This window comes from Esox lucius, chromosome 23 (genome assembly GCF_011004845.1).
Source record: "Esox lucius isolate fEsoLuc1 chromosome 23, fEsoLuc1.pri, whole genome shotgun sequence".
Taxonomy (NCBI): Eukaryota; Metazoa; Chordata; class Actinopteri; order Esociformes; family Esocidae; genus Esox; species Esox lucius.
The window spans coordinates 15,980,448-15,996,867 of NC_047591.1; the positions used below are offsets into that span (position 1 = coordinate 15,980,448).

The 16,420-nt window shown below is 44.5% G+C and overlaps 1 protein-coding gene across 1 annotated transcript in view; it reads right to left on the reverse strand.

The window, feature by feature from the left end:
- Positions 1-3,580: 3,580 nt before the first annotated feature.
- snd1 (staphylococcal nuclease and tudor domain containing 1) overlaps positions 3,581-16,420 on the reverse strand; it is a 182,970-nt gene continuing 170,130 nt past the window's right edge. The window contains exons 22-24 of the mRNA XM_010887370.5: positions 15,599-15,802; positions 7,006-7,050; positions 3,581-4,454 (exon numbers count right to left, since the gene is read on the reverse strand). Coding sequence (XP_010885672.3) covers positions 4,383-4,454; positions 7,006-7,050; positions 15,599-15,802 — 321 coding nt within the window. The 3' untranslated portion in view covers positions 3,581-4,382. The remainder of the gene's footprint in view (positions 4,455-7,005; positions 7,051-15,598; positions 15,803-16,420) is intronic.

The window sequence follows — 16,420 nt, forward strand, 5'->3', positions numbered from 1 at the left end:
GGAGAAAGTCCTGATTTATTGTTCAGTATTATCTAAAATGTTGTTTAATACCTGTTCTAAAACCAGAATTCTTCCTAATTATCGTCAGTTCACCTGTCTTTTATAAATTCCAGTTTGTCTCCATTTCCAGTAAAAGTAGGCGGATCCAGTTAAAGCAAGCTGATTGGCCATTTGCCAAAACAGTTTTCATCCTTTGACATTTGAAACGATTGGCTCAGTGATCGGTATAGTTTTATGCCGTTCCAGCACAATATTTAACAAATATATTTATTCTCTGTTTATATGTATATTTTATAAGGTCTTTTAATCTATATTTTTATGATAACACTATATTTATGGGCGCTAGTTTGTGTCACAGACTAGTCACACGTTTGTTAAAGCACCACCCTGGCACCCAGATAAAAGTGTTAGCTGAGAGGGATGACAGAGATAAGTGATCTGGTCTAAAAAGAAGGAGAGTTGACACTGACAAGAACTCGTTCTTTTCATTTCATTAGTTTCTCTTTCAGTTTCTCTTTCAGATTTATTTAGATACATAGATGCGTTGAAAATGATGGCTTTGTGGAGGAACATTTCTCCTGTAATGATTTGACAGTAATCAGGACTCCAGTCAAGCTTAGTCATTTATTTTATTATTATTAATAATATGAGCATTATGTGAGGGCTGGACAAATCCCTGTGTGGCACAAAACGACTATGGCGGGATACTAAATATGGTGCACTGGTTTTGACCATGTCCCTATTGGCCCTGTTCAACAGTAGTACAGTAAATAGTGAGCCACGTGGGCAGCGTGCTCCAGGGCTGAGTCACTCTGACTCGACCGGAGGTGGAAGGGTTTCCGCTCGGTTGAACCCAGCGGTTGTGGGATAGTGTGGAATCTGTGGATCATCTGACCAGTGGAGCACACTTCCCTCCAATTACCATCTCAATATCGCAGGGCAGTATTTTGGTGTTCTGTGGTGTGGGGTCGGCTGGGGATGAATTTAATATGGCGATGAATTATTTATTGAAAAAGTGCGAGTGGGTTTCCTAGACAGACACGGTGGTGTGGGCGTTTCAGTGGTCTTGAATGATGTAACAAATCCGGTCACAGGACAAGCTCTTACTGTGCGCAGTGCAACATTTGTTTTAAGTTTGACCGTAATTGTTCAGTTTTTCATTTGCAAGTTTAGTTTTGGTGCAAAGCTACACCAATTCACTTAGGTTGCCAAATTATGGAGAAACATTCTAGTGGCGGGAAAAGTTAGTACAGCTGGGATATTGAGCTGAGAAGTTTGAAGCAGTAGGACTTTACAAACCAGAGCACAAACTCTCCCAAGTGATTCAAAGATTATTGACACAAAGTCTCTATGACCACTGGTGCATTCTCAGATGAACCGCACACACACACTACAACCACAGTCCACCGAGGACCATGCTTTCATTAGTGCAAAGAAAAAACGAAAATCTGCTCCCAAACATATTTCAGAGTTCTGAATTATTGAATAGGTTTCATTCTCCCTCCAAAACGCCTCGAAGGAGAAATATGCTTTGGGCTCATGAAAAATAGATCTTTGCTCCTCTCTCTTTTGTCTTGGTTTGAAACAAAGTCAGATTTTTTTCTTTACTTTTATCTCAGAGCTTCTTGTCGCCCTGTTACAGGAAATCTAACTCTGCCTGCAATTCAACTTCACGGAAACTCAATTTCCATTTTCCTCAATGAAAAGACACTTTTTTTTTTCTTGAACTAGATCTGTTGACAGACATTGGGAAGATTGTTTTTTCATTTGAGATGTATTTTCTGAAGTCGTTGCCTTTTGACTGAGAGGAAACAACATTGCTGACAATCCTTCCTCATTATCTCGCTCTAATATCTATTTACTCAATGTTGCCTCCAATGCCAAGACATTAAATTGACTGGAAACACTACACAAATAATGCATAGACGTAGGAGACGAAGAAGTCAGTACAGATATGCGCAGAGATACCAAAGCCATACAACCGTATTGACCTTAAGCCATAGCTTTTTCTCACCACCTACCCCACAAGTTCTCTAGAAATCCTAGAAACATAATTTAAAAGTATAGGTTATTTAAACTCAGGGGCCAGTTCATTAGCTATACCACCCTGTTCACAAAATGTATTGCTCCTACCGACGGATTCACGTGGCTAGCTATATAAAGCAGGCAGACGTATTGCGTTACCCTCTGATAGAATGATAAGACCTGGAGAAAGGGTGGCCTAGAGTGGTTCAGCGGTCCAAGTTACCGCCTCTGGTGCCAGACACTGCCACAGTTTGAGTCTTGGTTACTGTCGTTCCAGCAAGAACTCTTTCCTTTACCTTTCACCACTTGCCTCTTCCATAAAGCTTCAAAATGCGTACAGTGATTTTTTGCCACTGCTTGTAAAGCGGCGCTGTTGAGGCAAAAATGGTCACTGAAAACAATGTGCTCTGTCATGTTTGTTCGCCATGTCATCAAAATGTCTTAACGGAAGTTCGCAGCTAACTGAGATCTGATTGCAATACCAGTGATTGATTACACATCCAGCTCCAAAAGGGAGGTTTTCAAGACATTATAATTGTTAATTGTACAAGTACGGTATTATCATCAGTGCCAGGGGAGCTACTTGGATACTAGGTTCACTTTGCATGGAAAATATTATTTTATGCACAGATTTGTTCTCAAACCAGTAAATGCAAATTTTCCATAGTTTTTCTCGATGGGGGATGCCAGCGCTCCTCTGGATGCGTCTGCACACCAGTGGCCGTGGACTCTCGTGTAGGCATCCCACCGATCAAGCTCTTCAAATCTATACTGGACAGGGTTTGGTTGGATGGTCTTTCCCACTTTCTTCTGGCTCCCTGCTGACCCAAGAATCCTTGGTTTCCGGCGCGTGTTCGTCCGCTCAAAGGACCTCTGTGGTGTCCGCAGGTTGGGCGGGGAGTTGCTGTCGTCCGAGGAACACAATCGTAATGCGCGGCCTCGGAAGTTGGACCAGTGGGTTGAGCTTGTGTGTGGTCCCACCCGGGCCGTGGCCTGCTGCTTTTTCTGGCATCTCCGGGCTTGAGTGCTCTTGGCGTCTGTCCCAATTCTGTTGGGCCGTTGCTCTGAAGTAACGCCGGGCCCATGATGGCCAGGACACCCAAAGCTTTGTAGAACAGTAATCAGACTCAAGGAGCTGAAGTAGGCATCATGAGCTCCTAAAAAGTGTTAGGCACCTGAAATTCAGGACATCTGTTTGGGGTTGTAATTGTTCATTCCAAAAGAAATACATGCTATGTATATGGCCGGCTCCAATGCTACCACGTAGTGTTTAATAATGCAGGGCGCACATTTATTCTCACAAGTGTTGAACGGCCTCGCAGGCAATGTCACAGCGGATGTGCTAATGACTGACTGCAGTCAAGAGTTTGTCATGTTTAAATAATCTGAAGAGCGTATACCGTTTTGACAATATGCCTTGTTTACAATGCAAATGAGATGTGTAAGCTTTTTAAGATTACCTTTAGCACTAGCGCCGCTCAGCATGTTACCACTTTGGTTAAATACACCAATTGAAATGACACTTTGGTCATTTAAGGAGAAACGGGCTTCAGGCTTTGTTTTTATAATTTGCTCATTTTTATTAAGCAGAAGTTTTAATACGGAAACAAATTCAAACACTGTTTCTGCATACAGGAACAGAGACCACGAAAGACAGATCATAATGTCAAGATCATACAATATGTAAACATTACAGAAAGAAAGGGAGGAGAAAGTAGAGAAAATGTTTTTTTCAAGGCTTTCTGGCCGAGGAGAGAGAAAGACTCCTTACATAAATGTCATATCACACAGATGGTCAAAAGGACAAAAATATTCTGATGTTTTTTTCCCCTCTGTGTGGCTCTGAATCTAGCTTTTTAAAATAAACACCATTTACATTTTTCGGCCTAGCATCATTGATTTAGGAAGGATTTCTCTCTGCGCTAAGCTGTTAATAAAAGTGAATGAATCCCCTGTTGTGGTAGACCCCTCCACTTTCCCTGTGAACAGATAGCATGGATTGGCGGTGATAGGGTTAGGTAGCAATGCGCATGATTGGTTGAAAGGGGCAGATGACATCACTAAATCATGAAAATAGGATGACATGGCAATTAACGGAGTGCCAAAGCGAGGCAAGAAACATAAGGAACTGCAGTAGAACAGGAAGGCCCAGAAAGTGGTTCGGAGAGTCAGTGTTTTATGGTGAGTAAATGGCTATTGCATGCTCTTTTAGAGTCAGAATGGGGGAAGGATCTGTAGAAGAGGGGACTGGAAGGATGAATGTAGGTTGAATTAAAAGGAATAGAAGAATGCTTGTCTTTTTGTTTTCTGTTTTTCATCTCATCTTGGGTGTTGGTCTTTGGAACGTGTGGCGTTTTTCATTTCTTCAGTTTATAACCAAACTCATCGGCATCATCGTCGCGGAAGTCTCCGTAGCGCCAGATGTTGAGCTGAAAAACAAAACAGAGTAATATGTGTTTAGTGCACTGAGCAGTTTAAGAGGGGCAGGTAAAACTTCAACCCTGAGGTGGCACTAGGATCCAAGGAATAGGCCCGAATTAGTTGAGCCCGAATGAGTCCCAAGTCCCCCGGTTGTGTTGCTGGTAGTTGGCAAAAAAAAACTCAGGCCCGTGCTGCTATATCACTGTGCTGAGGAAGTTTGGTCTGTCCTCTTGTGAATCGAAATAATACGTTCTCTAACTTTCCTTTTGTCCTGTTTAAACTCGGACCCTGCCTCCGGACTACCAGCTGCCCCAAGTGGTTGGGGGGTAGCTAACAGTACAGGGGGAGAGTAGTATCTTTAGTTATTTAGATGTTGGTTTCCATGAGAAAAGCAAAGAAAGCATGTGACAATGAAACAGACCATGCAGGTAGAAAAATGCACAGTCAAAACCATTGTAACATTTATCGTGATTTGTTGTACCAAGCTCACAACATAGTTTCTGCGTAAAAGTGACCACTGACCTATAAAACATATGACACCACCAGGCATAGTTTCAAGAACACCTTGATAAACAACATACGTTTTTTGGATGTCCACAGGACTTAATGATTTGTATTCTTTTTAGGCAGCCTTTGACAAAGTTTTGCCTGAGTTCCAATGTGAAGCTATCAGAGAAGTGTCCTTTACATCCAGACACTTTCTTGCCACTGCAGTCTAAGGAAATTACAACGTCATCCATTTCTCAGTATAACAATATGTACATGTTCCTTAATACATGAAATCAAGGTGCTCTAGGCTACAGCCTCCATAGTGCCTAACATCAGCATGCTCTCACGCCCTCGTGCGAATTAGGACACATTGACATTTAATCCTTTTGTGCTTGCCCACTGAAGCCCAGCGCTTCATACACATCCCTGACTATTTCCCTCCTTCGTTCCATTAAATCCCGTTCGCCTTGCTCTGCCCCATCAAGCGCCTCTATCCCTACTAAATGTTCTGTTGGTTGCCAAAAGAGGAGAGGTATGGGACGACGTGTTTCAAGGAGGGTGTCTGAGTGAGATGCTGCAAGACTACAAGGACCGAAACCCCCTCCACTTCTCATCAGAAGTGTGTGCGCTCAACAGGCAGTTCACGCTCAATTAGCGCCAATGCTAATTACCACCAGTCATTAGGAAGCGATGTTTTCAATGATGTCTTTTGTGTTATTCTTTTCTTTGGACGCTTTGATGCTCATTCTGGCCTTTTGGAGAGCTGCATATCATTGACATCCATTTTGCCTGCGACTGGGCGACTTAACATGGAGGTTGTTACCAGGCAATAGATCATAGATGAGAGCTGGAAATTATTATGGTCTGGCTATTTAACCTGAATAGGACAGACCTGAACACTTACAAGTTTCCACTTCACATCGCTGTATGGGACTAAAAGTCATTCTGGCAATTAAAAAAGCTTAAAAAAATTGACCCAGTTCAAACAAACTGATTTTAGAGGAGTGCTCAAACCGGCACAGTGGGGATGTCCGATTTAAACTATGATTACATTTACCTACATCCTTTGAAGTAAACCTTAAAATCACCAAGTTGCTTCTGCTTTAGTGCTAAATTGCAGGATATTGTCAATAAATCAGTGAGCTCTATGATAAACATTGTACTGGGTAATATTTCTGGAATTTCTAGTCATGAATTAGCAACTAATGTGAAATACAAAACGCTGGATAGGTACACTTGCCTCAGGGTACAAGTAATTCAATCATTCTAAAATCACTGAAACAAACATAAGCTTTCACCAAATTGACAGGTGTTTCATGGTTTTCCTATGTGGGAGTTTCATAAAAATGCTATTTCCCCCCCGGATTTTCTCATGTCTTATTTAGCCGGACAACAATGTTTGCTTTCTCTTCATTTAGTGGTTACCTTATAGCTATGGAGAACGTCTACACCACATTTACTGTTGAGAAGGAGTCCCAGTGTGAACGTGACAATGTGCTAACTGCTCTCGCGCCTGAGCACCAAACCGAGCGCCCGCATGTGCCCGACCCTTTCTGCACTGTTTAACCAATCTAATTACTATGCAGATGGAGCGTTGCCATGTCAGCTTCCAAAAGTATGTGCTGCGTAACAGGCTGTTTTTCCAATTCCCCTGAAAACCAGAACATCCAGTTGTTGAGGCGACTGGCCCTGGGGAGGTGCTGAGGTAGGCGGGAGGACTGAGTGACATGTGGACTCCCCCTCCCCTAGTGTGGGGCTGCACAGACTTTGGGCCAGCGTCCATATAGGACAGCACGGTTTGCCAATGAGATGTCTTCTGAGAACTGGAGCGAGAGAGAGCGAGCGAGCAGTGGATCTCTTTTTCTTACTAGAGTTACTTTGTGTTAACAACGGTCTGTTTACCTGTCAAGCCACTAAAGCTTGGCTTAATTTGAATTGCATTGTGCAAGGCGGAAAGTGGAGAACTAGGACTGAGAAAGAAAAAAAGTTATTCACAGGACACAAATGCTCTGAAAGAGGCAACTAATTGTGTTGCCTTCTAATATTAACACAACTTAATGAGACACTCACCCTGGCACTCTTAGCAGAATCCTGTCCATTGAGATACTCGGTCACCTGAGAGAGAGAGAGAGAGAACATTCGTTAGCAATGCAACTGAATCAGACTGTCTCACAGAGACAGACCCACCGGGTCATCGTAAAACTTGAGGGACCTCCTCCGCTCGTCTGGTTGCCTTCATTTAGTATCAAACAGTGGATACCTTCCCCCGTTCAGCTCGGTGCAGATGAATGACAAGGACACAATTGAAGGACGCCGCCGCCGCCACATAAACCATCGCTGCAATGGCAAAAAATAAAAAAGTCTACGCGGGGCGCCTAACAAATATACCAATAATCACTGGAGGGAATGACAACGGCACAATACAACCCCAGCTGCCATGCCATTATCTGATCGAGGAAACGCCGAAGCTGTGAGCAATCAGTCCAAAGTGTCTCATCTGTACAGTAAGATAGCGTTTTAGTGCTTCGTCTTTAACGTAGCATTTAATTACAATCAAAATGCATTCACATTCTCAGAGTCAGCGCTAGGCTAGCGGTGTGAGAGAGTGCCTACTGCCTCGGGGGAGAGCTGAAATCAGACCTGCTTTGTGACTGTGCCGCGTCACAGGGGCAAGTGATTAGTCCGGCTAAGCTCTGACAGAGAATTAAGTGGTTGAAATAAAGTAAGAAGGTCAGAGGCCTAGGGTCTTTATGGTTGGAGTGTGTGGGGGATTAGGCTAGGGTGGACAGGCTCAGTGAGTGCTTCACCGTCCCCTAACCCTTCGAAAGAGAGAGTGAGTGACAGAACAAGAGGCAGGAAGACAGACGACTGTCAAGCCTGGCCATGCAGGGCCGGGCATATTGACCACTGCTGCCAATACAGCCCTCACAGGGGAGGAGGAGACCCGGAAATGATCTGCTCTTCGAGTGGTTACAACATCCATCACCGTAGAGGAGATCCGGACGGACAGGGGGGGACTGCGAACACAGGAGGCTTGTGGGTATTTTGTTTGTGTGTGTTAGTTTACAGGCTGTTGTGCACTGTGACAGAGCAGTTTAGTTCTACATGGTTCTGGCAAGCCCTCCTCTCTGTCCACCAATCCAGGCCTCCGCTGGGTCCATCTCAGCCACTTAAACCCCTGGCAGCCTGATCCATGGGGAGGCCTTTGGAGTGAGGCCGTGAAATAGACAGAAAGAGGGTGGTGAGGAGGAGAGGAGGAGCACTGGAAAAAGAAGGGATGAGAGGAGTGAGAGGTAAGAACATACCACTGAATCAATGGGGGAGGATGAGGGATTGTACTTAATTCAGCACCATATAAACCACCATTACACATCACTTATTAGGAGAACAAATGAGATTCCGGCCTTGGAAAATGATCCCAGAGAACGGACAACTGCAGTGTTTGGATTCTGCATCCAACTTGAATTGCTTAGCTAGCTGATACACACTGGTTGATTTGATGGCAGCAGACACTGAAAAAACAAAAACATCTGGAACCTACAGCTTTGTGTGTGTAAGAGAGAGAGAGTTTGCACACCCAAACGTGTTTGTTTGTGTTTGGGCTGTTGAAAAGTGCAACTGCTGCATAAGCTATCCATCAAAGCCAAATAAGAGGGAGATTTTAAAAAGAGGACAGCAGACGACAACATCGTTCTCTTCTTACCAAACAGATGTCACCATATGGAGGTCCTAGTCAATGGCATTAACGTCTTACTTTAGAGGTCTCTGGTGGCATTTTAGCAGCTGGGAGCCCATCTCAATGCTCCATATAAAAGCCTGGTACTTTGTTGCCTAGTTGCTTTCAGGACTACTGAAGGTTAAATGCCCTAGTTGAGACTCCACCAGACAGTCGTTGTCTTTTTATAAAACCCTCATTTAAATCTGTTACCCTGGCACCATCGCCCTGCTCAGACCTCTGACATGCTTCTGGTTCTGATAGCCACATGCCATTCTTCAGGGTCAGTACTCTACTGGGCAAAAGGCGTCCAAGCAACATCCAGCAAGCCAACTAAGGGGTGTCTTCCTGACAGGTGCAAGTGTACTCCTGTTCTCTCCACTACAGTACGACGTGTGTGTGTTGTGTGACAGCTAGAAAAGTGTGTGTTTACCTAACCTTTCAAGGTCTTCTCCCCAGCCACCGGAGCAGTTCTACTTTAAAAGGGACAATCAGCAGGCAGTTATCCTGCAAACTGAAGACACTACAGAACTATACACCCAACCAAATGAAGAACCGAGGTGGGTGGGGAAGGCTTTGGGTACTCCAGCAGGCCGGTAGGGGTGGACAAAGAGAAAATGGTATATAGCGTGTGGCACTGGATGGTCCCACAGAGCTCCATATGCCAAGCAGATGCCCCTGGTAACAACTAGCCCGGTCAGTTGGTCTACAACCTGGCACTATCTGGCACTGGGGAGCTAGTGGACTATGGCGTTTTTGGTTAGAGTATCTGTGTCTGTAGAAGACTAAGTATTTCTGTTTTTGGTGGCTCGGTATTGTGTTGTTTTATGGGGAGGTAGTGTAATGTGTGTGCGCGCATTTATGTATATTGGTTTGGTAAGACATTAAGCTCAGGTGGTGTTTAGGTGCCAGTGTGCTCACGAAAGACAGCGGGTTTTGGAAAGGAGGTGTGAATCTGGTGCGTAAGTGATGCATTGTGGGAATGTGAGAGAACAGCAAATGGTCTGGCTGAACAGTGCATGTTAACAGAAAATAGGCATCCTGTTATCGGTACAGACAGGACCATCATTACCATAACGTCTGACTCATTGCAGATGATACCTTTGAAACCCCACGATAGTGAATCTGCGATAATGTGCTCCGTTTTCTACAACAAAGCCAACACTAAGCATCAGACATTAAACCACTACTTTGTCCCACTCGCAAAACATCCCAATGTCACTATTCAACCCCACACTGACCTGCTGGTAAAAAGCGTGATTCTGTACAATAACTAGTCTGGCTGTGTCCATCTGGCCTGGTAGTTCCAGTCATGCTTGCCTGAGTTCATGTTGTTTGCTCCTAAGGATCTCTCTCACACAGAACCTTTCAGGTCTCTGTCCGAGAGGAAACAAGACTTTGCATTCTTTTCCTCTGCACATTTTAGTGACACATTTGATTTAAAAGCCTCTTTCTTAATCACAGCAGTCGCAGTTCTTCCTCTGGGCTTTGTGTTAGCGCGCGTGCGTTTTGGTACGGCACAACATGCCTGCATGCAAGTGCGCGTGTTCCATCCTTGAAGACCCCATCAGAAGCATGCTGGGACAGGCCCCAGTGCATGCCGGTAGCTCCAGCAGCGTGGCCTGTCGGAGGTGATCAGAGACCAACAGCGAGGGAAAGCCCCTTCAGAGGACCTGGCTTACGTGTGTGTGAGTGTGTATTGACACACAACGGAGACATACAAGACCCGGGAAAACCGCTCTAAACCAGTTGCTCTATAGCTGTGCAGGCTGATGGTAAATTACACAGGCAGACCGATGTAATCACAGTCTTGCAAGCCCACTGAAAGAAAATGTTTCGCATATAAACAAAGCTAAATGATCGTGATACAATAAAAGAGAGATAAAAAAAGAGGGAATCCAATCCAGATAACTGAGAAGAGTTTGCACAGTACTGAGGAAAAGAAAAGTCTCCACGAGCCTGGCTAGAACTAATACTGTTTTACTTTCTCTATTGTCTTTTCTTCCCCCATGAGATGGCCCACTGCCAAGTGAAGGAAGTTTAAATGACATAGCCTGGTTCCATCTCTCTGTCCTCTTCTGACCCCAGGGTGTGTGTTTGGATGGCCTGACCAGGGTAAATAGATCCAGGCTAGTTGCGTGTTGCAGGGCCTTCAGCGGACCGTGCAGTGACAAAGGGGAACGGTCAATCTGAAAGTGTCCATTAGGACGTCCAACACAAACTCACACAAGGTAATGAGGACAACAGTCGGACTTCACTGTCTAGTGACGAGTGTAGATGGCTGTACAATCTGGCAAACCCACATATCCCATGTGGCGTCTTGCCTGTACAATCACAGACAGAAGAAAATACATTTCCCATGGGGCAATGAGTCTCAGATATCTGTGCCCTCACCACATTAGAAGACCATAAATCCTACATTTTTTCTCCCCTGGCACAATTACACCATAATGAAACCATTCCACTTGCACTAGGTACCTAATTTGAACCCACAAAACAATTTTCACTTTAACCAATGTAACACCTGCAAACAAACGACACCTCCCATGAGACACCTCAACTGTATCAGGGGGGAGGTCTAGTTTACACTGAAAAACGACACTTCTCAAAGCGCCTCATCTCTGCTTGTGTAGGAAAACGTACACTGCAAATCATTAATTCTCGCGAGGAAGCACATACATACTCCCTAACAGTAGTGCAATTTAGCTACAGAGCTGAAATAAAAAAATAATCTACAGGAAATAAACTACAGCTCCCATGGGGCCTCTCATCTGCAGAGCCGCACAGCAATTAAGAGCGAGTGTTGGTCTGATCCCTGGCTCTCATCTCCCTCTTCAGCTCGGGCTTCAAGCAACAGCAGCCTCTCAGCTCTCAGGATTCAACCACATCACAGCTGCTCTTCTGCAGGCTCCCTCCACTTACACACCCGCACAAAACACAACACAACACCAACAAAGACTGGAGCTAGTGGTGCTAACACTGGAAATAACACACTCCACACGCTTTGTGTGAGAGCAAGAATGAAAGACAAAGATTCAACATGGACAGAGGGAGAGCATAAGACTGAGTCAAGTCAGATGCAGAGAGAGATTGTGTCCTAATTAAATGTAAATAGTAGTGCTGTCAAACTTTAATAATGACTTGCATGATTTTCTTTAATAGTATCAATACATCCTATTTGAAATGGTTAAAGTTTGGCCACAAACACAGATTTTTACATTTAAAAAGCAGCACACAGAGTTAGAAGCGTTCTTTCAATGACATTTTCTGACATACATCTAACTATTAACGCTCCAAAGTAGGCCTAACAACTGGTACACTGCATCTTATACTTTACAGTCACACAAAAATGTTGAAGCTTCAACAGATCAGCCATTAAGTTCCCTTAAATAAGGGGATCAGTGGACATTCGTATACAGCAATGCCCCGTTAATGGATGGATGATGCAACAGACTTAAGGAACACAGTTTGGGTCCTGACTTCAGTGTGCCGTCAATTATCAATGTTTTTCTACTTCAACTAGTATTAACATCTCATTCACTACAATCGGTCTACCCTGAGAACTACCAAGAACAATAGCAAAGAATGGATGTCAGGTTCTGATTCAAATGATCGCTGGAAGTGTTTGTGTTCATAGCCCCGGTGTTTGTGTCTTCTGTTATCTAAAGAAACCCCGGAAAAATGCTCACGTTTTAATCCTGTTTTCATTCAAAGAAATTCCACAAATCCATGAGAGAACTGGATGTTTGAGGACAGCAAGAGAGACACACGGCACCAGGACACGGAGCGTGTTTGAGTTGAGCTTAAAAGGATCTGCGTGGAAAGGTGTGCTTAAATAGGTTTTCTTATAGTAATAAGATAAAAGTGTTTGCTGTGCAAAAGTCTGAGGAGAATAATGGCCCATAGATTGTGTTGAAATCCACTGCCATTGATCTGGCGGATGCGGGTTGGCAGTTATGGGAATTGGTCTGCTAGTAATGTGGATGGGTCCACTGCCTCACAGAGGGGAGGGGGGGGCGTCCTCGCTTCATCTCACACACCTCAGTGTGAATACCATCATAAGGGAAGCATGAACCTGAATCCTAACGAGGCAGATTGAGAGAAAGAGAACAGGAGCGAGAACAGAAGTGAACGAAAAATAGAGAAAGAGAGAGGACGAGTGAAACTGAAAGAGGGGAGAGGAAAGAGAGAGTGACAAAAAGATGGGACACGAGTGAAAGGGAGCAAGCTAAGGCACAGCGTAAATAATTAGCATTAACTGCATTTTAAATCACATCTCATTTAGGGGCGAATGAAAGGTCTGATCCGCCGTCTTTTACTTTAATTCCCACGGATTATAATTCATCATGGTGGTGTTCTCAAAGACATGCTAATGCATGCAAATTCTGGATGCTTCCTCAATTGCCATTCCATATTGCTGTGTGCAACCTCTCTTTAGGCTAGCTGAAAGAGGAAGAATGGGCCGTGGACGGAGGAACGAGGTGGACGGGAGGGAAAATGGAGATCAACAGATGGGGTGAGATGGAATGAGGGGGAAAAAAAGAGGAGAGAGTGAGGGGGCGGCGGGAGGGGGAGGTGGTGCCAGGGCTCTCCCTAAAGACGGCATCCCGTGCCAGCCCGCCCGAGGGCCGAAGGCTTGAGAAGGACGGGAGTGAGTGTGGCTGAGGGGGAGGTCCAGCCGTCTGCTCTGCCAAAGACATTGTGTTTCAGGGGGTTCCTGACTCACAAGTCACCGTATGAGTGGAGAGGCCTGGACAGATCTGGATAGACTGCCTCCTGTCAACATTTATCTGCTCTTCAGCCTGAAACACAACCGAATGGACCCTTTCTGAACATTAGCTTGGTATCATGCTGTGGGCTTTTTTTCTGTGTGACAGGGGTGTAAATGAGTACTAGCTCTGTACTGTTTCAATATCATTCCCTTGCAATAATAAAGCCAGAAATAGATGATGCACTGCTATCAATCATTTTTAATATACAGTTCATCCCAGATGTACCAAATAAATATAGACCTCATGGATCTATTTGATTGCTAACAAGGCAGAACAGCTGAATTTTTAGAATCAATAAGATGCTTATTTCTCAGAACGAGTTGGCAATCCCTTAGAAAATAGTGTCTTTTCATCCTTATATCACATCTCTAAAACACAGACTAAACCTCTAGGATAACAGTATGTGATGGCTAAAATAGAAACAGTGAGTTAATTTAGACTCACACTTTGGTTGGGTCTTATCCACGTAAACTCAATTACGTCACCATATTACCAGGTGTTTCAGAGTAACCCTAACACCTGGTCTCCTCTGAAGATCGTGGTTTGGACCACACAACAAAACGCACCCAGCAACCGGTTCATTATTAATAATTATTAAAGGAAAGTGCAAGCGTCTATCTACACAGCCACATCTGCAAATCATGTTATGACTGTATGATGAAATATGTACAGAAGTACACCAGTAATCCCATTCCTACAGTAATATCAAACACGGTCATATAAAGGCAACATTCCTGAGTGTTAGCGTGTCGATCCGACACGACACAGTAACTCCACATGGCCACATCTGTGTTCTGAGGCCTCCGGCCAACTGTCCGTCACAGAAACGTGCTGGTGCCGTCAGCCACTCAGAGCCGGCCGTGATGTATGCCTGGGTTCCCTGTGCCTGACTCGGACAGCACTCTCCCCGTCTCAGGTCCTTATCCGCCTAGCTACCAGCTCCTCAGGCTGCCTTCCTCCACCTCTCCATCACACTCGTCTGACAAATGCCTATCCCTCCCATTAATTCCCCTTTTCTGGCCATTCTCTCCATCAAACAACAGTAGCGTGTATTAATTAATACTGCCACGTGTTCAGCGTTCTTGCGTATCTACATCTACAAGTGGCATATCCAGAAAACAAAACCGATCTAGCTTGACAATAATGGCTACTCTTCCCACAAACCCTAGATAACAATCATGACAGCATGGCCGTTTTCCACCTAGAAAATACAATAACATAAGAAACTAAAGGCCATTTGAGAAAATGGCAGCAGTTAGAACTCCGTGTTAAGATGACAGAGGAACCTAGGCCAAGTGGGTGTAGAAGTGACGAAGCGAGAGGCTTTCCCCATTCCATTTGGTTTTGCCCTCACCTGTTTGAATTAGCAATGCTGTTAGCCAAAGCTAACATAGGATACAGCCTGACTGGACTGGAACATTGTTGAAACAAGTTGACTATCAAGTGCTAAGCTGGTAGTTACAGGACTGCCAAAGGGGTCAAAGGTGAGCTCCCTGGCCATGAACACAACACAACATGGTTAGCCAGTGACTGACGGCGGCTGACTTGGACTTTCATTGGGTTGTAATAGTTTAGTGGTTGACTGGCGGTATTGGAAATGAGGGTCACCTTGTCCAAAATGATGTGTGTGTGTGTATTTGTGTGTCTGTGTGGCCGTGCATTAATATGTTTATGTGTTTGTTTTGACTGTTGGGCCTATTCAAATGTTATGGTGGTTGTGTCAACATACTTTAAATGTTCAGATGTGTAGGAGAGGTAAATAGGGGCTGAGTTTCTCTGCTTATCTTTTATTTACAAAGCAGCTTTTAGTCTGCTGGATGAATTAGCATAATGAAGGAAAGCAAACAAGTGGCGTGTTATAATAATACAAAATGGCCACCGTCCGACAGTGGATACAGAGCTGTGAGGGCAGGGAGATGCATCTCTTTAGCTACATGCTAAAGCAATAATTCAGACAATACACTGCTCTATAAGGTTAAGGCTCACAAAATACCCCAGACACCATTCGCTGACTCTGACAAAGTCACAAGGACCTTTGGTAAATGTCTTTTGCTAACACGTGGACCTACAGTTTGCTACTACTGGTATATACAACATACTACTCTGGCTGCAGTGTCATGACGAAAACCCCTGAGTAAACAGAACTTGAACTCCATGCAGGTTGTTCTTTTCCTACCATTTTCTGCAGGTGCTTCTCTTTCCGGACCTCCACCATGACCATGCCCTCCTTGACAAGGTTGAGGCCCACGTCGTCTTTGGAGTCGGCAAACTGCAGCGTGACGTGGGGGCAGGAAGCCCCGCTGTACTCTACATTGAGCAGACACTGGGTGTTCTGGATGTCCCGCACCAGGTTGTCCACGACTTCAGCACGCACATCTTCCTAACCGAGGAAGAGGAGGGTGGAAGAGGGGAAAGGGAGTTAAATCTGACAAAGGTCACTGAGCCCGATCGTTGGTCCAATAATTCCACAGTATTTAAAGGTGAGTGGGTAACGTTTTTCCATTTGTATTGTTGGCCTGTGTTCTTTATCCTTCTATTAAAAGGAGGTAACAGGGACACATTATGCTTAGAGAGTGAGACGAGGAAGCCAGTTTAGAATATGGAGACGCTCAACCACTGGGGAACAGAATACATGAATGGGACAGTAGATGAGTCATGAACATCGGTATGCATGAGATAACAAGCAACATTAGTTCCAGTCTTTGGGAGGGAAAATAAATAAATAAATCACAATTTCACAGGTATTTCTATCTGTTGAATTTCAGAATGGGGGGGCTCGTAATTAAAGACAAAGGGGTGGAACGCGTCGCTGTGGTTCCGATCTCTTCACACATATGGACGCAGAACAGAACCGGTGATCTGATTCATTTATACAAGACTGTAGTTCTGGGTTAAACAAGAAAAAAAACACACCCATTTTAATACCCCCCCCCCCCCCCCATTTAAACTCCCCATTCAGCTTCCCCACTTCCTCTTGGCCTGGTCCTGTCTCCATGGC